Source organism: Phaenicophaeus curvirostris, chromosome 2, assembly GCF_032191515.1.
Source record: "Phaenicophaeus curvirostris isolate KB17595 chromosome 2, BPBGC_Pcur_1.0, whole genome shotgun sequence".
NCBI classification, from domain to species: Eukaryota; Metazoa; Chordata; class Aves; order Cuculiformes; family Cuculidae; genus Phaenicophaeus; species Phaenicophaeus curvirostris.
Genome location: NC_091393.1, coordinates 86,098,490 through 86,125,879, shown reverse-complemented (window position 1 = coordinate 86,125,879; position 27,390 = coordinate 86,098,490). Strand labels below are relative to the sequence as shown.

The 27,390-nt window shown below is 38.0% G+C and overlaps 2 protein-coding genes across 2 annotated transcripts in view; one reads left to right on the top strand and one right to left on the bottom strand.

Annotated features, from left to right (window-relative positions):
* The window catches only part of EPRS1 (glutamyl-prolyl-tRNA synthetase 1), a 431,857-nt gene that overhangs the window by 85,838 nt on the left and 318,629 nt on the right, over positions 1-27,390 (bottom strand). The window lies entirely within an intron of this gene.
* Positions 12-27,390, top strand: LYPLAL1 (lysophospholipase like 1). The gene is made up of 5 exons (XM_069852693.1): positions 12-151; positions 6,025-6,124; positions 15,158-15,327; positions 26,467-26,582; positions 27,131-27,390. The coding sequence occupies exons 1-5, from the start codon at positions 67-69 to the stop codon at positions 27,368-27,370; spliced, it is 711 nt and encodes a 236-aa protein (XP_069708794.1). The 5' UTR covers positions 12-66; the 3' UTR covers positions 27,371-27,390.

Sequence of the window (27,390 nt, the reverse complement as noted above, 5' to 3'; positions counted from 1 at the left end):
GGGGCCGCCTCTGCGCCGGCGCCGAGGAGGAGGAGGAGGAGGAAGGGGAGGAGGAGAGCGGCGGGCATGGCGGGGCCCGCGGCGCTGCAGAGGAGCGTGGTGTCCCCCGCGGGCAGGCACACCGCCTCGCTCATCTTCCTGCACGGCTCAGGTGGCTGCTTCCTTCCCCGGGGCGGGGGCGGCGCTGCCCGTCAGTGCGCGGGGGGAGCCGGGGAGGGGGCGGCCTGCGGGAAAGGCATGGGGTGGGGGGGCTGTGAGGTGGATGTGAGAGGTAATTACTATGGCCAAAAGTGGCATGTTTTTTATTCGAGCTAAAGTAGAGTGAAGTTTCGTGTAAGTAATTGTGGGGGTTTTGGAAGTCAAGATAGAATGCCCCCTCTGATTGCGTGGGTCCTTTGAAGCAGTGCTTTACCAGGCACATTTCATTCTCTGGGGACGATCCTACCTCTTGTGTGAGGTATGATCTGTGCTGAGCAGGCGTCTCTTCGGCTTTGGTCACCTCTGTTTGCAGCCTTTCCCCATCTCAAAGGCAAAGGTCAGGCAGAGCTGTAGCCAAAGCTCTAAACAAGCAAGAGTTTTGACTGTTGTGAAGTTCATAGTAGACAGTGAGATCGAGTGCATCCCCAGCAAGTTTGCAGATGACACCAAGCTGAGTGGTGCAATTGCTGCACCACAAGGACGGGATGTCATCCAGAGGGACCTGGACAGGCTGGAGAACTGGGACTATGTGAACCTCATGAGGTTCAACAAGGCCAACTGCAAAGTCATACACCTGGGTTGGGTCAATCTGCGGTTTCAATACAGGATGGGGATGATGTGATTAAGAGCAACCCTGCAGAGAAGGACTTGGAGTGCTGGTTGATGAGAAGCTCGACATGAGCCAGCAATGTGCACTCACAGCCCAGAAGGCCAACTGTATCCTGGACTGCATCAAAAGAAGTATGGCCAGCAGGTCAAGGGAGGTGATTCAGCCCTTCCGTTCCTCCCTTGTGAGCCCTCATCTGGAATATTGTGTCCAGTTCTGGAATCCTCAACATAAAGAGGATATGGAGCTGTTAGAACGGGTCCAAAGGAGGGCTACAAAGTTGATCAGAGCACTGTAGCACCTCTCATATGAGGACAGGCTGAGGGAGTTGGGCTTGTTTGGCTTGGAGAAGAGAAGGCTCTGAGGAGACCTTATAGCGACCTTCGAGTACGTGAAGGGAGCCTACATGAAAGCTGGGGAGGCACACGACAAAGCTTGTCGTGTTAGGACAAGAGGCAATGGGTATAAACTGGAGAGGGGCAGATTTAGACTAGATATAAGGAGGAATTTCTTCACAGTGAGAGTGGTGAGGTGCTGGAACAGGTTGCCCAGGGAACTTGTGGATGTCCCATCCCTGGAGGTGTTCAAGGCTGGGTTGGATGGGGTCTTGGGAAGCCTGATCCGGTGGGAGGTGTCCCTGCCCATTGTGGGGGGATTGGAACTAGATGATCTTTAAGGTCCCTTCCAACCCAAACTATTCTATGATTCTATAATTCTGTGATTAAAATTAGTCCTTGGAAAGTAATAGACTATGCCTAAGATTTCTGGGAAAATTTATCCATATGCAGTTAAGTACAAAATATTTTCTGTCCCACCTCTTGTCTCACTGCATGCAATTGATAGAGGTCACTGCCTTGTGTTGCCCACCCCTGATAAAGGGTACTTGCTTTCTAGAACTCCAAAACGAGTCTTAGAAAGTTTTATTTGCTGGCATTTTCAGTATCAAGGTGTCTGTGTCCCTCACTGGCTGGCAAGGAGTGGTGACCAAAGCAGTCCACATGTGCCTGGACCAGGTCTGGGGTCAGGGCGGGTCCATATGGATGGTGCGCTCTGAGCTGGTCTGGCTTTTCTCACCATGAGAACCAATATGGGACAGAGTGTAGTCTCTGAATTCATCTACTTGAAGCATAGCCCCATGCCGAGGATGAGAAAAGGAGGCTGAGGGGAGACCTTATCACTGTCCACAGCTACTGAAAGGAAGTCATAGGAATGTGGGTGTTGGTCTCCACCCAAGTGACAGGCAATAGGATGAGAGGAAATGGCCTCACCATGCGGCATGGGAAGCTCATATTAGACTCTAGTAAAAATTTCTTTACTGACAGAGTGGCTAAGCATTTGAACAGGCTGCCTAGGGAAGTGGTGGAGTCACCAGCCCTGGAGGTATTTAAAAGATGAGTGGACAAAGTGCTTAGGGATATGATTTAGTAGTGGGCATGTACGGTTGGACTCAATGATATCAAAGGTCTTTTCCAACCCAGTAATTCTGTGATTCTATGATTTTCCTAATTAAATTGCCTCTTGGCATTTTTAGGATCAGAGTGAGAGCATTGCCATGACCCTCTAAAAGCCCTTGTTGATAGACTGAATTCTCCCTGTACAGAAGAGTCCTAGCCATGTCCTGACTGGCCTCATAGCCAGAGTGTGTGATTTATTTTTTTTTTCTTAAAGTTTATTTCTAACCTGCCAGTACGCTTCCAGTACTTAAAGGGGGCTGACAGGAAAGCTGGTGATGGGTGCTTTTTTGGGGAGTGCAGTGATAGTATGGGGATAATGTTTTAAGCTGTAAAAGGGTAGATTTAGGTTAGCTACTAGGAAGGAATGCCTTACTGCGAGAGTGGTGAAGCACTGGAACAGGTTACCCAAGAAGCTGTGGATGACTCATCCCTGGAGGTGTTCAAGATGAGGTTGGATGAAGCTTTGAGCAACCTGATCCAGTGGAAGGTTTCCCTGCCTATGGCGGGATGATTGGAACTGGATGATCTTTAAGATCCCTTCCAACACAAACCATTCTATGATTTTTTGATTCAGTGAAATAACAACAACAAAGTCCACATCACTTAAAACCAAAAAGAATCAAATGAACAAACCAAAACAAACCCAAAACAAACAAAGAGAAAAGCAGTAATTCTAGGTCTTTGCTAGATCAAAACCTTGGGTAGGATTTCTGTTGAGCTGTCCATGTGCCTAAGGCAACGTGCTCAACTCTTTCAGAGTCATAGTTTTGCTTTTAACTGATGCTTCTGTTCAGTTTAACAAAGGTGTGCATGTTTATTGAATTAATCCCATTTTTATAATCTAGTTTAATTTTGCTTTTTTTCAGATTCTGTGAGGTGAAGAATGAAAGTGAAAAAGAGTTCATGAGATCTGTTCAGCTCTCTTGTTAACACTAATGCTTTAATACTTGAAGAAGTAATTTTCTCTTTTGGAGGAATAAGGGAAGATTATGGTTAGCGTTTGATTCCACATGTGGTTAAAATACTCTACAATTTTCCATTTTTTATATGATTTCATTCATAATGTTTGCAATGAGGTAGTGCTAGAGTGCTTTTATTTTGTTTTGTTTAGCAGTTCTGCAGAATGGAATTTAAAAAAGAAGTAGTCGCAGTGCCATTGCTGTGGGCTGGCCTGTAAACCTGAATTGGTGTGTTCTGTACAGCGCTTGTGATGGAAAACGGCAGTCAAATGGCATTAATCCATTTTGTTCATAATGCTTGCTCCAGATAAATCATAACTAGTGGAGAATGTAAATGCTAAATAATATAGAAAACTATTAGAAAATTCCATTGCTGTACATCACATTTATGTAGAGGATCCATTTGGTAGCTCAGGAGGGAAGGCAAAGGGGCATTACAAATGTGAAATAATATTTTAGACTTACATTTACATCTTTACATGTTGTCGCATGCATGTTATCTGTTGTTAAGTTTAAACTTTGCACAGAAAGAAAATTTGGAAATCAAGCTATATTTGAAAGGAAAACCTTTCTTATTCTACTTGAAAAGAGACAAAAGATAATAGTGCGGCCATCAGATTTGGAAAGAGACGCAAAGCAGAATTGTCTGCGTATTGTTTGTTTCTTTATGGTGGTGTTCAGAAGAACATATAATGTTAAAATCTAAGAGCAACCTGAAAGACAAACCTTTCAGAAGGTTGTTTGGTTTTGCTTGGTGTCATGGTCTCCTATTTTTCTCTCTCCCCTCCAAATTCTGTTCTCACCAAATCAAATTAATTACCTCTGCATGCAAGCACTCACAACAGTTGTAGAGCATTTGGACCATGGGGATTCTTTAACACGCAAAAAGGTCGTAGTTAAATTTTCTTTTACTTAATGAGTTTTCTATGAACTTTTCATGGATGAGTTAACTTCGTTAACTGTAAATGTTTCTGCTGATCTTGGCAAAGCTTAAGAAATGTGAATAAACAATAAAAGACGTGTCCTGAACCGTTAAAGAGTTTGTAAAGACCTAAGCCCCGATTCTTTAAGAATTCAGATAGTTGCCTAGATTGACCTACCTGAGGATTGGTCCTGTGCAAGTATTTGTAAAGCCTGACTGAAAAAAGAGGATTGTATAGGAAAAAAAAATGTTTATTCAAGCCTCCTTAACATACATTGTTCATAAATTAGGGGACAGCAACCGTGAGGAAACCCTTGTGTGTCAAGAGTATATACTAAGAATAATGCGTATTTGGACTTTAGACCATACTACTTACATAAGCAAAGTGCTTGTGGAAATGTGTTCTGAAGCATCCAGTTACATCTGTAACTTTTATTCTACTGTTTAACATAGCGCAGAGTAAGATTTGTGTCAGTTTTGCAACTCTAGTGGGTATTTGTTGCTTGGATTATTTAGGTCAAACAAAACTTTAGGGTTGGGCCACTCCTGCTTGACAGAAAAACAAATACTAGGTTTGGATCTATTTGCCTTCTATTTTAATTCTGAAGATGCATTAATTGCATGTATAAATAAAGATCACTGAATTTTGGTTTGAGTGATAAAGCAAGAGCAAATCTTCTCTATTGTGGAATTATAATCATTATAACAATAAATAGGTATATTCATGGGACACTGTTCATAATGCAGCAGTAAGCCTGGATTATGGCAGTGATATTTTTTCTTGTGGTTTGGCCATTTTATTGAGAAGAATAGGGTGAGTTCTAAAGTCAAGCTGACCAATTTGTGATAAAGTAGCAGAGAACACTGTTAATTCAGATTAGCAGTTTGAATTGATAATATGTGTGAACCTCAACTTCAAATAAGACTAAAGTCCTATGCCATGAGTGGAAGTAGTGAAATTCCCTTTTGCTGTATAGCCACCAAATACTATTGACTATTACTACATGTTGTATTACTGCCTGCTGTAAACCATGTTCCTTGATCAGCGAGTTTCCTCAAGCTTGAAGCATTAACTCTTATTGGAGAATTGTGTGTCTATGCTGCTCAGAGAGGTGGCAAGGAAGTTAAATATACCAGTGATGCAAAGGCAAGCTCTAGAAGCTGTCTGATGTATATAGGTATATTCATTTGAAAGGAACACATGCTGCCTGCATAAGAATTCACCCTGTATATCTGTTAATAGCACTTCAGTCTGCAGGACGTTTGGCTATAGGCTGAGTTGGTAAGACTAGGAAAAAAATGCATTGAGAGTCAGATCCCAACTAGCTTTCAGATGGAATTGTGGGATTAAGGTTTTTGAGGAGCTAGCCAGATATTTTAACCCAAACTCATCTCTTGAGCATATCTACAGAATGTTGGGAGTGTCCTTTTTATTACTCTTGACTACATTTTGAAGTGGGTTGACATGAAAATTTGTCGTAAAAGTAATTGTATTTTCTAAGGGGAGTGGCAGGTATTTTGTCTCACTTTTTAAAGTGTTGATCACTAGGTTTTGTTTATCACTGTTACCAGCAAATAAGGTAAGTTGCAAGTAAGAGGTAAGGCTTTGTGCCTGATTGGGAGAGACTTAAGCCGTCTCATGTAGTAAAGTATTTATTGAACTTACACTGTGGAGCCTCTTAGGTAGTCTGTTTCTAGGAAATTTTGAGTCCATCTTCCTTGGAAAGGAGGTTGAGGTTATTCTAGAAGGTTCTTTGTTAACGTTTTGGAAGATTAACTTTATGATTTAGAAATTAGGAAAATCTGGTGTAAATATATTTGACGTAGTAAAAGGTTTTTTTCTAAATGCACAGGATAATTCTTGTACTTTTCTGTTTGATGCAGGTCATACTGGCCAAGGAGCAAGAGAATGGATAAAACAAATTTTGAATCAAGACATGGCTTTCCAACATATAAAAGTAATTTACCCAACAGCACCTGCCAGGTATTGTTTAATATATTTTAACTGTAGGATTAAATTACTTTATTCTAGTACTGTAAAATACACTTGTGAATATTGGTGCAGGTTGTCACAACGCTTCCTTCTTTATCATGTATATGCTGTTTGAAAAGCTGGAGCTGAACAGTGCATTGCTGCCAGGAACTGTAATTTTAAGTGATGAAAACTCCAAAATGGGTAAGACTTCATGGAAGTCATAGTCTTTAATTATAAATCAAGTATTGTCCTAATAGTATCTTTTCACCTCCTTGTTATAAACAGAAGAATATATTCCAATGTGTGTTGTAACAGCATTATAGAGTCATTTCTGGATCACAGTCCTATCTGTATGAACTCCCATATATTAACCACTAAAATATTGTGTTATATTAGGCCAAGTTTCAGTTCTGGAGGTGTTCGGTCAGTTTGGCGAGTAGGATGCGAAAGATCTCTAGCTGTTGGAGAAAGGACAGGGAGTTTAAAATTACACATTTCTCCTAGTTTGAATCCTGACCCAACTTTTTCAAAGAGAACAGAGTTCAACATCCGCTGTAGGCACAAATCTCGTTATTAAATGGCACTGTGCTCAGTGGTTGACCAGTCATGTGGAGAAGAGTATTTACTCCTGGGAATTTTAAAGATAATCGGGTCAAATCTAAAGGTCTAAGAGTTGGTCACCTACCTCCATATTTAGCTGTCTGTAGATATGGCCTTATTTTCAGAGAAGTTACATTTTTTGTAATATGAATTCGTTTTTAAGGTGTCTGTGACCAAGTTAGGAAAATGTTTCTTTGAAAGGTAGTGGGACATAAGTTTCTTTCTGAATTAGTGCATAAGCATGGATGAATGCTGAAAGGAAAAGGAAATTGTGACGTTCTGCATGGACTTTCGAGGTACACAGGTTTGAAAGTCAGAAAAAAATTCTTGGAGGGTATAAACAAGTATAATAGCAGATTTTGTCTGGCACTTACTAATATGTGAAAAAAAAAAACCCTTTCCTTGACCATGTATTTTTATGATCTACTTAGGCAGGAAAAGCAATTGAGAGATTGCAGTGTGAATGTGCTCACTGTTACAGAAAAATCAAGCCCATGAGTGGAAGTCTTTGAAGCAATGTGTTTTGAGTTAGTAGGTCCCAAGTATGATTTTCTTTAAATAACACGCTCATTACTTCATGGATGGCAGGCTAAAGGAATGTCTAAAGTTATCAGTGGCACGCCACACATACTGGTGGGCTCCATTCTTCCCTATCAACACAGCAGGTACTGAAGAAAAGCAGGAGATTTTGCTTGCCTATGAAATTATCTTTCTTCACACGTTATATGCAGAGGGAGCAACTTAGACCACATGTTAGGCCAGTGCTTCACTTTTCCGTCCTATTACACTTCTGGAGTCCAAACTTTTTCTCCTTTGTTTTGGTTTCTTTGGATATTTACAGATGTAAACTAAATATAAATGATTAACCAGCAAGATCTCCTGACTTAAATGAGTGGCATTTATGGGCAATTTATTTTTATCTTAAGACTTTGGATTCCAGTACTTTGGTAAACAGATAAGCACCATTAGCTGACATAGTGAAATAAACCAGATTCCCTTAAGTACAATAACATTTGCCTCTGTTTGCAGCAATGCCGAAGTGTAGTTTGTGAAGATATGTGTTACTGGTTGAAACCAAAAGTAGCAGAAGCCTTTACAGGCCCATTTCATGTTGTTTTGGTATTCAAGTCCAAAATACACTGTGCTTTTTGAAAACATTTGTAATGCTTGCTCTCCTTTCTTCCACAGAAAGGAAAAACAAGGCCTTAGAACATCCAGACTTGAATGGCAGACATTAAAATAATTATATCTCCATTAGGAACTTAAATGCATCATCTAATTCTCTATGCATGTATATTTATGTGTTTTGATAGGAATTCCAAATGCATCTGACACCTGTAGAGGAGTTCAGCATCCTTGATAATGAGAGCTATAAGTAGACAGTTATGGGTATGCAGATATGCTGAAGAAGGTTCTGATCCAGTCTTTGTGTAGAAACAGAATTACATGCTGGTGGAAAGCTATGCTGATGAGTGAGAGTCTCTGTGGGTGGCACAACCTACCACAGCATTGTCAATTATAGGAGCAGAGTGCAAAGCTTATCAGCAGGTTTTCACACTGATGCTGAAATCAAAGCTTGGAGTTAGGCAAGACTATGCTAGGATGGCTTGGCTAATATGCTCCTTTGGCAGAATACTGTTAATGTGGATGTACTTCATACTCTATAAACTCCCATCTTTTCCAGCGTAACTTACCACATACACATTGAACGCTCTCCGTCAAAGTAGTTATGCCCGTAAAAGCAGGTTTGATGATACAACTGCAATGCTAGAGGCTTTGGCAGGGTAAACTGCAGGTCAGGAATACCTCTTCATGTTTTTGGTGGATATCGTTCAGCCGATAGAGGTATCTATAGATTTAGCCATATACATTCTTTACCTCTATTAAACAAGAGTTCTGAAAAACAGTGCAATTCTCATGTTTCAACAAAACATTGAACTTTTCTCTTTGGAGGATGTTTGGGGTTTATGTTTACATTTTGTTCAGATGTTATACCAAGGCCCTGAAACATACCTATTTTTCACATATTTGTTTCCTGTGTGAAAGTAGCAGAATGTAGACAGTACAATTTACTAGTAAAAAAGAAAAACTTACAACATTTCTGAGTAAAATGCTTATGGCAAAAAGTACGCTTGGATGAAAAAGGGAAAAATATGTGGATTTGAAGTCTTAATGTGATGTAGTGAGAGTAGTGGCACCAGAATTTGGAATATGTTTGGAAATTAAATGCATGCAGCTGGGGCATTTAAATTTACATGTGAAAATTTTTAGATGTTGCTTAGAGTTGCTTTGTTTTTTCTCTATAATGTAGGCAACTTGTTTTTTTCTTAACTTCATCTAGATTTCTTTCAAGGTCAGTGCTTCTGTACATACATTAAACTTGTTAAACATAACAGGAATCTGTATCCTCTCTTTGTAATACTAATATACGTCTTTAATTAAAAAAAATAAAAGCTCAAATTGTAGCCCTAGCAGCTGATGCAATCCCTGAAGCCACGTCTACACTAATAGTTTTAAAGGAAAGGGTTTCCTTTTTCCTTTTTTTATTTGGGTCAGGATGGCTACAGCTTTAAATACTGTTTCAGCTGCTACAACTGTGACTTAAACATTAGGTTTCTATTGAGTTTCTAAATCAGAACTGAATACCACCCAATTTAACCTTTTTTTCTTTTTTTTAATAGAAAGTGATAGTTTAAATTGGCATTGCAGGAGCTAACGTGGTAAAGTTAAAACCATTTAGGCTCCACTTGTTTTAATAAGTATACCTTACCTTCTATAATTCCCTTTAAAAAATCTAGGTCAAAGATTCTTTGCATTGTCTAGCATTCCATTCTGACAGTCCTTCTCTCTTGCAAGTTAGACACTAAACTATAAATACTCTTGGGCTATTTTGTGGATCTTTTTGACATTTGCTCAACATACCTTTCTGTGGCAAATAAGTCTCCATGCAGAGTTTGTCTGTTCTTTTTACTAATTTAATCTAATTCCCCTTGTCTTCAAGTAAGTGGCTGGTAAAGACTGCTCAGCATTGTATGACCTAGTACTCCATCCTTTCACCTAAGTTCACATCTGTGCTCAACTTATGGGTGGAAGTGAGTTTCATCTTATTGTAGTCCCCATTTGGCTATATCACAAAAACACCAGACAGTTTGGCATGATTCAGCTACATTGGCAGTCTCTACTTGTGAGAGGCTTAGGATTGGAAAATCAGCAGGGGTACTGCAGGTCAGACTTCAGATGGATTGGTGGAGCCGTGAAAGGGAGCATGCACAGTGTCTGTCATAGAATGTTTGGCTCAAGCAAAGTTATTAATCCTTTATTTTTGTACACCCAAACCTCATTCATAAATTTAACACAAAGAAGTTTTTTCAGCGATGGAATTTGAGTGACAATTGGAAAGGATTTTCGTTAGTGTTGTGTGTGTTCTTTCAGCTCCTGTAAGTAGAACTTTAATATATTTTGCATAATAATGATGGAATCACACTTGAATGTACTTCATATTTTCCTTATATTTCTACACTTGAATTTAGTGAGGAAAACATGTAGATACGTATACATGCAATGCTTATAACATATACTAAATACCATGTGGAGTGCAATAAACACTTGTCAGAGATGCTTTAGTTTTGCTTCAGGAAAACAAAGTAGAACGTGAGGGCAGTAATCTTGGATTTCTAATCCTTTTAACTACATCACACTCTTAGACATCTTTCCTCTTATTTTTCTCGTCTCAACCATTTTCCAACACAGAGGAAGTGGAGGCAGTAGTTTTTATATGGTGCCTCCAGTAAGTAGGTGTGGAATTCTAAGTTCTGTACTCTTGCTGGCACCCGCCTTTGAAACCCTGTGATGAAGAGCTGATTCAGATTGGATCCTAGGTTGCCTCTTGCTGTTTTATTTCAGTGAACTCTTAAAGCAGCCACTATTATCTGGTTGGTTGAGGATCTGGCAGTGTCTGGAGAATGTAATTTACAGTCTTTCAACCATAACAGTATTGTCGTTTCTTTTATTGGTACAAATGCCCATAATTTACACCACTCCACCCCAAAAAAACACCCCAGCAGTGAGGTTATGCTACCGGAGAGTTTGGGAGTGGGAAGTAACTTTTCTTCCATTGGAAAAGCCTGCCATTAGCTGTAGGAGAGTCAAGACTTGTTTCTAGAACTTAAGCATTCTGGCACTGTGCTCTGTCGATTTTATAGACAGTATACATAGACTTCCAAAAGACAACATTACAATGTCTCATGTGCCCCTGTGCCTCCTAGCTGAGAGGAGATGGATTTAGAAAGGAGGCAAAAGTGCAAATGAAAAAAAGCTTTGATCTTTCTTTCATTGAATGTTGAAGCCTAACTTCACCATGAATTCCCAGTTCTGTCTGACATCTCAGATATTACTGTCTAGAGCATCAAGAAAGCTGTAAGACAGTAATCATGGTCTGAGTTTTATGTGACTGTTAGCAGGGTGATCATAGCACTGAGTGTGGAGGCAGTAATAAAACTGCATTAAGACAAAAAGTCGAGGAAAGAATATTTACTATTTACCAACATGCTGTCTGTTACTCTTATGTTTCTCATTTAAAGCAGCTAGTAGTACTGGCTTGTCTTTTAATGTAAAATGACAAGGACAGTGATTAATTGGGTAACAAATGAAAACACCTGTAGTTTTATGTGAATTGCTATGCTAATAGCATCTTTTTGGAGATGGAATTTGACGTGGTTTTAGATCTGAACGTAAAGGTTGTGTAGTATCATTTGGTTGCTGTCCACTTCTGTTAATTTAAGATAATTTCAAACTATTTAGCACAATTCTATATGTGATTAAGAAGGTCTAGACTGTATAATCCCTGGTCCAGGAAGGCGGAAAAAGATGGTGTTATTGCTTCCCGTTTTCATTATATTTTCATTGTTAATTCATGACTCACAATAGCAGAAGCTAACCTATCATCAGTTTGTGAAAACTTGAATGATCTGTATTACTTTGAAACTTTGCAGTGAAATCAGCTGGGAAAATTACTTCTATTTGAATATGTTTAAAAGATTGAAAGGATCCCTTAGAGACATATTATGGATATAATTTTGGTTTAAGGCATTCAGTTATTAGATGTGTAGGATGTTCTTGAAACTGTGATCTCACGCAAGAAGAGTATGTGTGAGAATACAGTTGTAGAACAATGGCACATCCTTAAAAAGTAAGACCTATAGAGTAATCTTAAAACATGGTCTACAGTAATTGGAGGATGTTGGGAAGCATTTTAAAGGTTCTTTTCCTCAGGGCACCTGCAGTTTCATAAATGCTGTTTGATATTAGTCATATCTCTTTATGTCGTCCTTTCTTTTTATTTTTAAATGTTAGGGTTAGTTCAATTCATAGGAAATTGTGTTTCAAATGTTTATTAAAAATGGGTGCAAGTTTGGAAGCTGGATACACCCAGACAGAGGGTTCTTTATTGTTTTTGATTCTTGTTTTCTTATAAAAATTTGAATCTTTTGTGTGCCCTAGACCATGCAAAGCAAGAACGCACATCCTCTTTAGAACTAAGGAAACAACAACAGAAAAATGCTCCCCTCACGACTTAGAAGGCTATATATTTTCATTCCAAGTTTCAACAGGACATTTTAGAGACATGAGGCTTTATTTTTAGTATCAATTAAGAAAGAGAATAAAGAAAGTGAGGTACAGAGGGAAAAATCATTGAGACTAATGTTACAAGTTTTGATTAAACATAGGAAAGCAAAACATCTAAACTTATAGTTGACCATTTGATCTGACACTTGTCTGTAACTGACCATACTTATCTTTACTGGATGGAGGTTTCACTTCACTCTGTGTATTTTAGTCCAGCTCTCCTGTCACTGTAACATAGGGATTTTTTTTTTTTTCTTTTGTGGTTTAATTGTACGAAAAAAAATTGTGCTGTATTCTTGGAGCTGTACAGATGGTTCCGTGCCAAACATATTTGTTTACCGTGGTAATGTCTGAGTTGTAGTGTGCCAGCTAATAAAGGGGTTTATTTAAGGAACAAGGTGAATGTCTAAAACAGATGTGCCAGTTGAGTGAACCATTAGAAGAATCTTAACTTCTCAGCTTTATGTAAAGGTTATTTTTAATGCATTTTTGAGAAATTGTGAGTGGTTTTTAAGACAGCCGAAAGCATCTTGACCATTTGCTTGGGGGGTCTTTTCCCATGGGCTTAAGGCACGTTAATTTTTCATCTATCTTGCTGGAGAATTTGCAAAGCCAGCAGGTACAAGTCCTGAGTTTTATTATCTGATTAAATATTATAATCTCATAGTGGATTTTATACTAGTTATAAATTGGATGGGTCAGTCTTTCAGTCGCAGGGAACCTATTTTAGTATTTCTGTGATGTAAACGTAGATTTCTGTAATGTAATGCAAATACATATCTTCATTCCATGGAAATATTGGGTAACCTGCTCTAATAATACTGAAAACACACGCATCTTTTCTAACTTAAATACAAGTTACTCTGCTTTTACTAGAAAATGAAAGATTCTGACTCCTAAACATTTTAACCAAGATTGATCTAAGTGTGTGATGTGTGATCCAAGTGTGTGATGGAGAAGCTAAAACCATGAATTAAATGCTGCTTGCCCAAGCCCTTAGTCTGTTGTACATCACTTTGTCCAAGTGACTTCCAGAAACTCAGTGATTCTGCTGCTGTTGATGTTTTTGATTGACTTTCTCCTCTTAGAATTTGGAAGACTTTTGTGAATTAGAGATTTGTAGTCTTGCTTCTTAGGCGGTATTCAATTCATTTGAGAAGAGTCCTTGAGCTAGTGGTAATAATAAAGTTAAAAAAAAATTAAAAAGCAAAACCATTTTAATAAGATTTTTTAAACTTACCTTTAGCTTGCTGGGTGTACAAAATATTTCTACTGAATTACCTTCACTTTAGAAGTTGTTTCTTTTAAATAGACAACTAAGGGCTGGCTTGAAAACATTTTTTTTTTCCTGGTGCTTAAGTATAGGGTTTGTTTCGAATGAAGCAAATTGAGGACTACTTAAGGCACACATTATACTAACCTTGCCCACGTTCTTGTATGCCATTTTGAATAACAGTAGATGTTTTGGACTTTAGGTACTTTTTCCTGAAGCTGTGCTCAGGAAGATGACTGTCTTGTCTGTCTGTACCTGTCTGTTGCTGTTTGTTGCCTCTTTCTGTGTATTTGGCTTACCAGCTTTTAAGTTATGGACCATGTTTATTTCATGTTCATGACACTGGAGAGAAGAAAGTCTGTGTTCTCTCATTTTTCACTCATGTGACTCTTGCAATTAGTATACTGCCTCTTGTACTGTACTACTAGTGACAGTACTTCTGGTTTAGAAATAGCCACTTACATATGTGAAACCTTTCTGGTATTAATAAAGGCAGAATTTGTTCCTTAATTAAGAATAATTGAAATAATGGCTTTCTCATTTAAATTAGTTGTGGTTTTGTCTAATTGTAATCCTAAAAAAAAAACCAGAGACAGCACAGAAGTCAATGTTAGAGTTTTCAGTGGGTTCCTATCCAAACAGTTTTATCAAAGGCTGCCTGTTTGTAGGCAATGATTGTAATCTGATCTAGGCTTAAGTAAAAATGAAAAATGTGCCCCCTGATTAAACATTGCAATTAAGGATTTTAGGAGGCTTGGTTTTGAGATGAAGCATTGATCTCATAGCAGTATGTTTGGTATTAAGTTGTAGAGCCAAGGGAATTAGATCATCTTTCTCAGGACTTCAGGGCTCAGTCCATTTATTTAAAAACAAAGAAAAGACTGCTTTAAATGGTAGCTTGCTTGATTATCTAAGGTTTGGGGAGTATGTTAAAGCACTTAAAATACTAATCTGACAAAACAGCATTATGGTGCGGGAGTATCATGTCTATTTTGTGTCTGTACACCAAACCAGTAAGCACATGGCATTGCTTTCAGTTATTTCTATGACATACTTGCCCCACTAAGGTAAAGATGGTTGTCTTTATTTAAGAAAGAGAAAAATTGACAGGAGGAAGAACTTTTGTAAATACAAAACACAATACCTATCTTCTGTCAATTTCAACAAGAATAAGATAAGTGAATTCTATAAAGTTAGCACCTGCAAAGCTGTCTTGTTTAGCAGTTACTCCAGTTTGTCCTGTTCTCAGGTAGTTTTCAACTCTAGCCTCTTGACAGTGTTAGGATTTAAAATATTTAGCTGATCTGATCAACCTTGACATTGAACTGACTGAAACTTGAATTTTACACAGCTTCCAAATGCTGCCTTCATTCTTGAAGGACAGTGTTTTGAATGCAAGGAAATACAGTGTGACTGGATGTGAGTTGAGTTAGACCTGAAAGAGGTTCCTTCTCTCATTCACTGGAGAGAAACTGTATTGTTTTTACCAAGTATGCTGAAGGCTTTTGGTTAATCATTTGTTTTCTTTCCTTCCACCACTCCAGGCCATATACACCTATGAAAGGAGTCTTTTCCAATGTGTGGTTTGACAGATACAAGATCTCTAATGATTCTCCAGAACACATTGAAAGTATTGATTCCATGTGCCAGGGACTTACAGACTTGATCAACGATGAGATTAAAAATGGCATTGCAAAGAATAGGATACTAATAGGTAAGAGAGACTAATTTTTAATGTGTGTATTTTAATGCTTTTTATTTGTTAAGAAATCACTTGCTTTGAATTTATTCCATCCTGAAAGCTCATGAGCATACCTTGCAACTTCTGAACAGCCCCTTCAGCAGCCAACCCCTAGGAATATTGAGTCTTTATTTAAACTTGTATGAGACTGGAAATATGACTAACTGCAAGCACTGGCCTCAAAAATGTAGTACGAAACTATTTTTATTGTAAATAGTCATTCCTAGTTGTTATTTAAAATACAGGGCAGACAGTGATTTACTTTACGAAGTGCATATCTTTACTGTTTACTTTTAGCCCTTTTTGAGGCATGAAAAACATATTTTCCCAAAATTATTTGTATTTTGGGGAGTGGAGATGTAGCATATAAATAATCATGTACTTTTCCTTACTGCTGTAATCATTTTGGATTAGTTCAAGGAAAAAATAGCATGTTACATATCACTAAAGATTAACACTTGATAACAAGTGAAGTAGTAGCTGTCATGGGTCATATACATCTGTCTTCCTGTCCTCTTAATTTATGTAAGTTTCTCGTAACTTTCACAGTACTTCTGTGAAACAGATAGTGGGATTTTGAGGCACAAGAGTTGATAGGATGGGGTAGCCTGTGTCAGAGGGGAAATGAGAATTCATGAGTCCTTGGCCCATCCCTAGACCACAAACTATTCCAGGTTGAGAAAAAAATCTTAATGTGAGAGCTTATAAATTTATGGCCAACTGAGTCATGCCATCAAAATCCTGCATTTTGGAGCCCCTACCATTCAGCCTGCGTGTTTTCTTGGTCCAGTCCCATGTTGTTCTTTGAAGGCTCTGTTTACTTTCCCTTTCTGGCTCGTTGCCCTGGCTGCAGAATGCATTGTTTTGGATGGCTGTCAGCACAGTCTCTTTGATCTGTCTTTCCTCTGTTATACCTGCTGGCTTGGAAACTGCTGAGGAAGCACAGGTGCTTTTCTGTAGGATGAGCTGGGAGGTGTTCTGTGTACAGATCCAACTTGCTACTAGGCTTTTCTCCTTTATATGTAACCTTCAAAGTTAGATCTAGTGAGACTATGGCATTGTAAGTTGTTTTACAAGTCATAAGCAGGGTAAGGATGTTGGTATGCACTGATTGTTTCAGCCCATAGATTCTTTGGAAGTCCCCGTCTCTGTGTGTTTGCATTCCTTATCTGTAAATCAGAAGTAATTATACTTATTTTCTCACTCTTCAGAGCTTTGATTTTAGGCTTCTAGAGTAAGGAACTGTTTCCTTGTCTCTGTAACAGACTACATGCATACATCCTCACAGTTGAATCTAATATTCATGCAACAAGCAAAATAAGGCAGCTGTGAATTAGCTCCATCCAAGTGCAGAAGGGGACTCACATGAATGTTTAAGAAATTTGCTAGTGGAAAATTAATTATGTCACTTGTGGCTGCACAAGATTAAGTGTTCTTCCATGAGAACTTTGTGCCTTGTCTGCACTGGTTTTGATGATTAACCAGTCTGTGATGCAGTAGAGAATGAAGCTTAGAGATCCTGTAAGGTTTCTGTGCATAAAGGTTAGGTTTAGTATCAGTCTGAGTCAGCCAATTCTGACATACTTAGTTGTTTTAGATGGGACTTCATGCAAATAATTGCCCATCTTCTGGCATTGTTTCTTACAGGAAATCAGGAGTTCTGTAAAGGCACCTGGCAGCTTTGTAACATTTTTGATCAAAAGAGAATATGAGGCCAAGATTTGGTTGTGAAGGTGTAGGCAGTGTGTCTGCACCTAACTGAAGTATACGCTGGAAAAAGAGAAATGGAAGTCCTGAAATTTTTCTGAGTCTGGGATAGATTAGTGTACAGGAGATAGTGGAAGAGATGATCCCTTGCTTAGAATGTCAAAGAACTAAGTCCCATCAGATCTTTTAGATTTCTCTTTGAAAAAATCAGGAATATCCATCTGGGACAAGATGGAGGTAACAGATGGAGAGCAGACAGTGTATTTGTGTCTGCTGGTACTGAAGAGTTGGAGAAGGCAGCCTTCTTGAGGTGAAGGGAATAATAAGAACATTAATGCAGAGGAAGCCATGGTGAAATTTTGTTCTGTTTCCTCTGTTCATTCAGTGACGTTGAGTCATGTTGGAGATCCATGATGGGAATACTGGTATGTATGTTATTATGGAAAGGAGAGGCAGGATAGCTGAGAGAAGAGACTGGAGGACTTAGGAGTCTGAAGAGCAGTAGGGCCTTTTCAGAAGCGAAGAGAGCAGAGCAGTTGCATGAGGAGGTAGTTACAGGGAATTAAATGGGCTTTAAAGGGTTAAGGAGAACTGGTTGTAGGACAGTATTTTGTAATATGTGGGAGTTTTAATGAGTGGAAAGAAAACAAAATGACTATGAGGAGGGTAACAAGGCTTAAGGTTATGGTTTTATATGGAATAGCAAACCAGGAATTACAGGCTGAAGATAAGTGTCACATTGTTAGATGAGGGCGAGCGAGGTGTTAGAAAAGCAGGAAGGTGGGTAGCTGCTGACAGGTCAGAGGCGTGGGTTAAGAAAGCAAGATCTGAGGGAGCACTGTGCAAAGGAGAGCGAGTGGGAAGAGAGGGGAAGCAGGAGCAGGCTTTCAAGCAGTGGAAAATAAGAAGCTCTACACGTGGTGTTCTGGGGGATGATTCTCCTTCTGGAGCCATTCAAACTTTCCACGAGGCTTGAGATTTTGGGTACAGTAACATCATTTGTTCTGAAAGAAATTATAGCCTGTGTTGTTTGTTTCGGTAGCACAGTTAACTCTGAAATCCACAGGTAGCTGTTTATAGGGCAGAACTCTAAAGCTGGGGATGGAGTCCATGCTGTGCAATGACACTCCTCTTTTTTTATATCAAGAAAAATATTGGTGCTGCCTTGTTTTTAATAGTTGATCTATGAATCTACTTCTAAAAGATTAAATGTCTTTATTTACTGGAGGTAGACAAAGTCTTAGTATTAAAACCTCTGTAGCAGTAGTACAGGGGTCATCTACCCATTCCCATTTCCAGACAGTTTCATGAATTGCTTTCCTATTAATACAGAAGTCTTTTGAAGGAAGTAGACTTCTGGTTCATTAAGGTTTATTGCCCTTAACCTGGAGGAGGAAGGAAGGGAGACTGACTGCTCTATATAGTTATTGAAAAATATTTATATCATCCTCAGAATTTGATAATGGAAGTCACTTTTTAGCCAAACATTCTTGTTGAGTTCCTGTTACTGGTGTTCTGGCTAAAGCACTTCTTGCAAATAATCCTGTAAGCAGGTTTATATTGACTTCAGAGATAGGGGATGATAAAATTAGTCAACTTCTGACACTTGGAGCTTTGATAGTATCCCTTCTTAAAAACTGGATGTATTCCTTCTTTATAAATGCCTGAATTCATTGCTAAATTAGCTAAACAAGCGAATAACCGCAGTGTGAAATGTGGGACAATCATTTCTTCTATTTAAAGCTGAGTTAGTTTTCAGGTGTTGGTGGTTTTGCTTTGTTTTGTTTTCTAGTGTTTGTTTATTTTTTTAACTGCTTCCATAGCGATAGTGCACTGTAAAATGACTCCACTTAGGTGGAAATACTCAAAGATTTCAACAATCTTATTCAAGAATATGTTAGAAGCTCTTGAAAGAAATGGCCACTTCACATCTGGAGCTTACTGATAATACTTCAGTTAATCACACTTCAGTGAAAGGCATGGGTTTTGTTCTCTTTTTTTGTTCTTAGTTTAACACTATTTTCCTTCCTTTACAGTCACTTTTTGTGTAGTGCAGAAATGCTGATCCAAGCATGTTGGTCTCTGCCACCTGTAGTCACTTGTGTAAGCAGCCAGTGAAAATAAACTTTCCATAACAGTCCTGTAGATTTGACTGTATGCCAAAAAACACATGCATGATTCCTGACCCCTTGTACTATAACAATAACGCAAGACATACAACCACTTTTTGTTTATTGCTAGACTTCTTATATAGCTACTGAACCATGGTGGAAGTAACATGAAAGCTCTGCACTTCTAGTAAATATTAGCATTTTCATCTCTCTCAGTGTGTGTGAGAATGGGATGTGGAAGAATTACATTGGCTTTGACACCCTAGAGAAAGAGGATTCTGTAAATATGAAAAAAAATCAATAAATTGTTAAGACATTAGGCAAACTGCTTCACCTACAATTTTCTGTTTTATGTCTTTGGCTTCTTAGCCTTTTGCTGTCACTCATCCTATCCTGTATTTTCTGTTTGTATTAGGAAAATGTCTATCATTAGAGGCACTTACTACCTTGATTTCACAGAGTAAATTATGGTTTTATATTGCTATTTATTACTGCAACTCAAATGAGATTTCTCTTTCTGTACCACCTATTATGGGGCTTTGTCATTTATCTAGATTATGCCTACGAGACGCTGGGTTCAAAGGGATACTCTTAGTCCATTTCCCCTATAATACCAGCAGACATTTCATTAATTTTCAGTGTGTCTGTGTAAATTTGCATTGCATTTGTACTTCGAGGAAAATGTTTGCTCCTCTTGATCGTTTGCACCTGAACTGGCCATTTATTTCTCTTTTGCATTTCTGCTACTCCTTTTACTTCCTGATATACAAGCAGGAGGCACTAATGTATGTTACTGTTTCCTTCATAAATAATTCACTAGGAGATCCAAATGCTAATAATTTTAACCAGAGAGTAGGATCCACCGCTTGTCACTCTGTTTTCCAGCTCTTGACAGTGCCAGTATTAAGGTATCTAAAGATGAGGGTCATTCAGAGGTTGTGCATTCTCCGTTTCAATCAGCATGGTGAATGACAGGCTTAGCATATCATAGTGAAGTTTAGGGTTAAATAAGGTACACAGCAGTAAAATAAAAAAAAAAAAATCACCCACAGTATTATCACACATTATCATGGCTTTGGGAAGAGAAAGTTATAAAATTAATTCAATTCTGATTCTTTCAGCCTTAGTAGAAACTCTGTGGAAAACATATACTTACTCATCTTTTAATAATGCCTGTATTCAGTGCAAAATTGAAAGGATGGATGGGCTTTTAGAATGCTTGAGAGTCATATGTAGGCATGCCACAGGGTACACATTAACCTGTACTCTCATCTCAGTTGTGTCTACAGGATCACAGAAGAGTGAGGCTTAGCAGCTTTCGCTAATCCATCTTAATGTGTCAGTGCAGGTACAGCTCTATTTGGGCAAATCCTTACCATTGCTTTTTTGACCTTTTCTAAAAGATCTCCATTAATGGAAGGTTCACAGCTTTCCAAGGCAACCTGTTCCTGGGCTTTACTATTTTCTGCTTTAGAGAGCCTATTTTCTAGTTTCTTTTCTGTGATTCAGTTTAAAATCATATATACCATAAGCATAAAGAATGGCTTATTATCTTCATTTGTGCATGTTGTGTGGTTATGCTGAATGTAAAAATGACAGGTAAGTGTTGCAGCAGGGCTGTGCTGTCATTCTCAGAAACAACCAAGAAAACATTCAGGTAAATAAAGTAAGCTGTAGATTTAATGAAGTAACATCTTAGTGAAAATTTCTTTTAGACTTTTCATGGATTTTATTTTCCTTCCAGCTCTAAAAATTATGATTCCTTAGGTATGCATGTTGGGTTCCCCTCTACTACCCATATCACTGGAAAATAAAACTGTAACTGCTCCTGGGTTTAGTGTGAGTTGATATATTAGAAACTATAGTATACTTGTTTTTACCAGAAAGTAGTAAAACTTGAACCACTGAAATATGCATTTTGAAACGTGTTCTGGCTGGTGATAAAGTTTGATAGCAAATTGATTCATGTTCCTAACAAGGCTGAGTCAGTCTTGCTAAGAGTCTGTTACTGAGTAACAGAATAAAAAGGCTGTGAAAGGTGGAAACCATACATAGCAGTTCTGCTAGTGTTTAGTGAAGTTTCATTAATAGATTTACAGGAGAAAATTGCTGCTGTGAGGAAATTCACTTAAGAGAAAATACACATTTGAGCACTTACACAGAGGCACTGTTCAGGGAATTCTGTGCAGAAGGGAATTTGCTGTTCCACTGGCATTTGTACTCTTCACTGATATGTGTATATGAATACTGTTAAACGTATGTAATACTTCCATCCATGGATGAAAAGGGAAGGTCAAAACAGAAAGTCATCTCCTTTGTAGATGATGTGTAGAAAAGATTTTGCTGTGTTACCATTAACAGAGAGTAAATTACAGAAAGTAAGAGTGATAAGTAAACTGAAATGTACCTTTAGGGAAAAAAATTCCTGATAACAAACTGATTAAAGTAACTCTTAAGTTGAAATATCTAAGGAAAGGAGAAATTTAGAATGAAAAATGCTTGGAGAATGGAAGGAAAAATGAGGCAAGAGCATGTAATGTGATGCTGGCAGAACAGGCAAAGAATTTCTAACAGAAGACTGGCACTGTATGCTGTGGTATTCATCTCTTGTCCCTTCATTTTGTTATCAAATCTGTGCTGACATATTTGGAGAAATACAGGCGGAAATTAAGAACAACTACTAAAAATAAACTGGTGAAAGAATGTTGCTTAAAATAAACACCCCAAAACCCACTCTTACACCCAAGTCCTCATCCTTATCTCATTAGAGTCTGGGGCTTAACTTCTTCTCTTCCTCTTTTGCTTTTGTGCTATAATGAAGAAGTTTCTACCTCTGCCACTCATTCACACTAGAAGAGCTCAAAGTTTGTCTCTGTAGGGAGCAGATCATCTGTACTCAATAGAAATGACAGAATTCACACACCAAATGTGATTAATAACTAAAATTTGTTCCCTATGGCTGTGATTTCTAGCATGGGAAACAGCTCCGATCATGTTTTATAATTATACTGGAAAGACCAAAAGAGTGATCTGGTTTGTTGTCTCCTAAGTCCATAATAATTATCCATAACAAACTAAGGCATTTTACAGTCAGATCTACATGGCTCAGGAAGCAATCAGCAATGTCAAATGTGTCTTTGTTAGAGAGGTGTTTTTTTCTGTAAAGAAGAATGAAAACATGAAGAGCTTTTTTAAACTCAGGAATAGGTCATTGCAGGCAGTGAAGTGGAGCACTAGGGAGAAGGCACAGTTGTTAGCATTCTCTCACATATACAGGAGAGAAGAGGGAGAGGCTAAATAAAGAAAACTTTGTGCTAGATGATAAAGTTAGTAATTCTGTGAGATACAAACCCAAACATTGTTAGACCAGCTACAAATAAATGAATAAAGCTGAAGTTTTACAGTAGGTAAATATTTTGTTTCCTGAACTCAATGTTGAAGTATCATCATGGACCAGATAATCGTTTCAGACAGATACAAATGAGGAGCAAATCAAGATCTTTAGCAGAAGTGAGCTCAAGGTTTTATGCAAGCACTCTGATGTTTAAAAGGCTCCTAAGGCCATTTACAAGATCTGGAAAGAAGATTTAATCACCCTAAAATGGCAACCGTGATAAGCGTTTCTATTTTATTCAAGCAGGAATAAATTACATATGAGAAGTTCAGTCTCTGTTCACTCTGTGTTACATTATCATATGGCTGGGGTTACTTTATCATAATTACAGATGATAGTCCAGCAAAGAGTGTTTTGGGTTTAGTGAAGTATTGCATAGGAGTTTCCTTCTGATTCAAATTCTTTACTTTGTAAGTGTGATGATCCTGTGCTATCAGCAGTTCTTTCTCAACTAGCACAGTTACCAAGCAGATTTGAGGTCATAAATGCATACTTGAGTGAAGTTTCCTTGCAACTGAAAGAAAACTGTTTTACTTAAATTTTGTATGTTTTGTATGTGCTTTTTTTGTATGTGCTGTTTTGTATGTGCTTACCTATTAGTTTGTGTATAAACCTCCTTTGGAAGGCAGGAAAGTTTATGTAAATAGTTAGATGCTTTCCTGAACTGGTATCCTGAGCACTATAGAGCCAACACTTCTTAACTTTTGAAGCATTAATCACAGATCTCTTTAAAAGTAGGTATAAGGGGGAAAATGGAAATTTAATATACTTTTTCTGTGAAACCTATTAGCAAATTCTGAACTTCTCTGCCCATCCTCTGTCTTTCTTGGAAATAACCTGGTCTCAAGCTCACTATGGTCTGCTCATCTAAGGCTGAAATGTTGCCGTGTCATTTTTCATCTGTATTAGCACTCATGATGCAATCTGCTTAGCCATGCTATGAGGTTTATGTATTTTTTATGCTGAGATCATTGGTGTACATAAGCATACTTGTACTTCATACATTTGTTTTGTGTAGTATCTGTACCTGCCTTTTGCTTTTCCTTAACCCAAAATTTGAATTCATATAGTGTTCTTGACTGAGCATGTCTTATATATGTTATATCAAATATACCCTTATACTGAAATACTTCTCGTAATTGAAAAAAATTGTCTCCCAGCTTATTCAAATAGTTGTTTCTGAAGCATTTACTATCTGGCAGTTTACTCAGAGATTGTTTTGGTATCATGTGATAAAACTCCAGGTTTCCCCCTGGAAAACCAAATGCATAGAGCTAGTCTTTTGTATTACATTGTCTCATAGTAGTATGAGCCACAAGACGACCATTACCTAATATCCTTCTAAACAGAAGGTGACGACATTGTCAAAGACTGCTGGTGAGTAATTTCAGATAGTGTTGCCAGATTGTGACTAACTGGGTACAAAATTTTAGATTAAATCATTTACAAAGTAGTAATGAGTTTTCAATGTAGCTTTTTCCCCCCTGTATTCTAAAATATTTAAAATTGACTTAATTTTTTTACGTAGTATACCTGTATTTATTTGTATGCAGATGCAAAATCGTCTCCTAGACGATGAGTGCTACGTTTGGGGATGACAACATCATTCCGAATGATCAAAAGGAAATGAAGAAGTGACATATCCGATTCCACAGAGAGAATAAAGGAAACATCAGCATGAGATATTGTTACTTACGTAGTAAATTTGCATAGCTGTTGTATTTTATATACTTTCTCGGAAGGCTGCATTTTTTCTCTCTCTGTGAATGTGGAGTCAATGGTGTTGAATTTTTGTGGTTACTATGACACTTGTGCTATATGTTTTTATTTTTCTTTCATTGTAGAATTTTTTGACATGTGACGAGAACATGTCTGGTAGGAAATGATGATGCAGATAAGGCTGGCAGTAGTATTTTCAATAATTTTAGTTTTGTGAAGACAAGTTTATTTAAAATTTCACATGATTTGTGCTCTTACCTTGTTTACCCACATACATTCCTATTTTTCATTAACAATCTTTGTTTCTGAATTGCCACTGGCTATGCAGACATACTGCTTTAACTTTGAACTGGTTAAAGATTGATTTGTAGAGTAAATATAGCAGGTCCTGGTTTTACTTACCAAAGGTAAATATCAGGGCATTATCAGCTCCTTGGGTGCATATCTGGGGTATCCCAGGTATATCTCCTAGTTTGAGAATGCAGCTCTTGTAATTCAGTTGATGACTGTGCTTGAAAAAAGGAAAGCAAGACTCTAGTCTTCCAGGTTGTATGGTCTTGCACTTTCTCCCTAAGATCCAAATCCTGTAAGTCAGGAACCTGCAGTTACTGCTTTTGGCCATAATTATCTCTTAAGACTGTGAGGTGACAGTAAGTAAAAAGAAGAATCAGAAATTCAGTAGGAATTCTGAACAGAAATAAAAACCCAATATTGTAGGGGAGGAAAAAAACCAAAACACTCCATATCTGGATTAGTGTAGTGTTTTCAGGAAAATTTCCTACACAAATCCAGCTAAATTTTCCAGTCATAACATGGGACAGAGTGTGAGCTAGAAGGTCCTCAGATCTACTGTGACTTGCAGATAAACATACTGGAAGAGGATTCTCCATTAAGAACAGTCTTATCATGACTGAAATGATATTCATGAAGTGCAGTATTTTCTGCCTCTGAGCTTGTGTGCACCAGAGATTTCTCATGTGATCCACCAAAGTACCAAAGTTGCAGGGTGTTGCTGGGCTTAGGTTTGTGCTGCAGGGAGACCTCTTACTGCCTGGTTTTGTTTGGCACCCATTTCAAACTTGAGCATAGCACAGAAGTCAGGCTCATGGGGCTTACATAGCCCTGCAAAAGAGCTGTTCCCATTCTGGAGTCTCATTTTAATTGCTTCAAAAAAATAACAAGGGTTTGGTATTCTTCCTACTGTTTTTGCATTTCTTCTTCAATCCCTAGTTTTAAGTCTCTTGTGTGAAAAGGTTCAGGCTCAGAATTATGTAGCTAATTAACACCGGTTAACTAGCTGGCACAAATGAATTGTATCACTAGCACCCTGGATGCTAATGCTGCTCTAAGTAGAGCTGCAGTCATAACCTTTCTGTTGGTTGCCATCTCTGTGCTAAAAGAGATTTCAGCAGCTAGTCATTCTTCACCTTAGTCATTATCTGGTTACAGTCAATATAATAGCCTGTGTTCTGTGTCCTTGTGAAGTAATGCTGCAGTCTGGATTTCTTCCCTAATGAATAAGCATTTGTCATGTTAAAGTCATCCCTGAGGAATTATCTCACGTAAGGAATTAATACAGCTGAAGATACATGTGGAACACAGAAGGCCATTGATTCAGAGATCCTCTTTAGAGCCTGGGTGGGGTACATCACAATTTTTCCCTAATTATTATATAGCATAAGGTGTAACAACAAAAACCCCTCTACCTCCATGTACTAGTCTAATCTTCATTGATAATGTACGATGGTGATACAGATCTTTCACATGTGAATGCTACTAGCGTAAGGAAAATATAAGTTGAATAAAAAAGCAGTGGGAATTATCTGTCCATACACTTTTGCTTTGCTAGCATTAGAAAATACATGGATACATGGCCGCAGTGTTGAACTACCTGGTAGGGACAATATGCAAATGGCTTATAAAATAATTGCATTTTGGCTAGGGTTTTTTTTTAAATTCTTTTTCTCTCTCACTAATAAATCTTGAGCACTACTTTAGCTATCCATCTTCTTAATTGAGTCATGCTTTGATTCAAGATCACTGTAACCTTTATGTTACTCAAGCTGTTTTTTGATTGCATTGTGTATACAAGGGGCAACTCTGAAGACAGAATTAAATTGGATGCTGGGTTACAAAGACATGTAGCAAAATCCAATCTTTCTCTCTTTTGTTGTATCCTAGGAGGCTTTTCGATGGGAGGTGGAATGGCAATGCATTTAGCGTATAGGTTTCATCGAGATCTGGCAGGAGTCTTTGCTTTGTCTAGTTTTCTCAATAAAGATTCTGCTGTTTACCAGGTGAGTGCATGGTACAAACTGCTTAGCTAAAAGAAAATAATTAAAATTGAATGTAGCATGTTTATTCATCTGAGGCAATTGGTTAGAAGTCTATACTTATGACATTTCCTGGGAATAGGTAAGCAGAATATTAGTGAAGTGAGGCTTGTTTTATTAAAAGTAAGTCTGTGTAGAAGGCAGATTAACAAATGAAATACTTTGCAAGTTATCCTTAGTTGTTAGAGAGTACAAGTGTAACTCTTCTTTGAAAATTTGTTATTAATTATAATACTCATGGGCTCCATCTCCTGTCATGAATATTTTCTATTTCTCTTATTTGGAGAGGAATATAGACCGTAAAGTAAACCATATCACTCGTCAAGAGGTAGCGCGTTGGAATTCGAAGTGCAGGTGTTTTCCCAATATTTCCTTGTTTGCTTTTGTAGAGCTGGTACAATATGACCACTAAAATGCAGGTTAATGAATGAAATGATATGCAAATTGTCAACAGATAATTATAACTGTTATTTTTTTTTAATAATGTGTCTGACTGTTTCTTCTCCATCTAGGCTTTGCAAAGAAATGAAGGTGTTCTTCCAGAATTATTTCAATGTCATGGAACTGCTGATGAACTAGTTCTCTACTCTTGGGGTGAGGAGACCAACAAGATGTTAAAGTCACTGGGAGTATCAACATCACTTCATACTTTTCCAAACCTTAATCATGAGTTAAGCAGAACTGAAATTGAAAAACTGAAAACCTGGATTGTAAAGAAATTACCTGTTGAAGCAGCAAAGACAAATGAATAAAAGAAGATGCAGCTTTCAAA

Coding starts and splice junctions, on each gene's coding strand:
- LYPLAL1 (XM_069852693.1), top strand. CDS start 67: ATGGCGGGGCCCGCGGCGCTGCAGAGGAGCGTGGTGTCCCCCGCGGGC. Junction 152..6,024: donor CATCTTCCTGCACGGCTCAG/GTGGCTGCTTCC, acceptor TGTTTGATGCAG/GTCATACTGGCCAAGGAGCA. Junction 26,583..27,130: donor AAGATTCTGCTGTTTACCAG/GTGAGTGCATGG, acceptor TTCTCCATCTAG/GCTTTGCAAAGAAATGAAGG.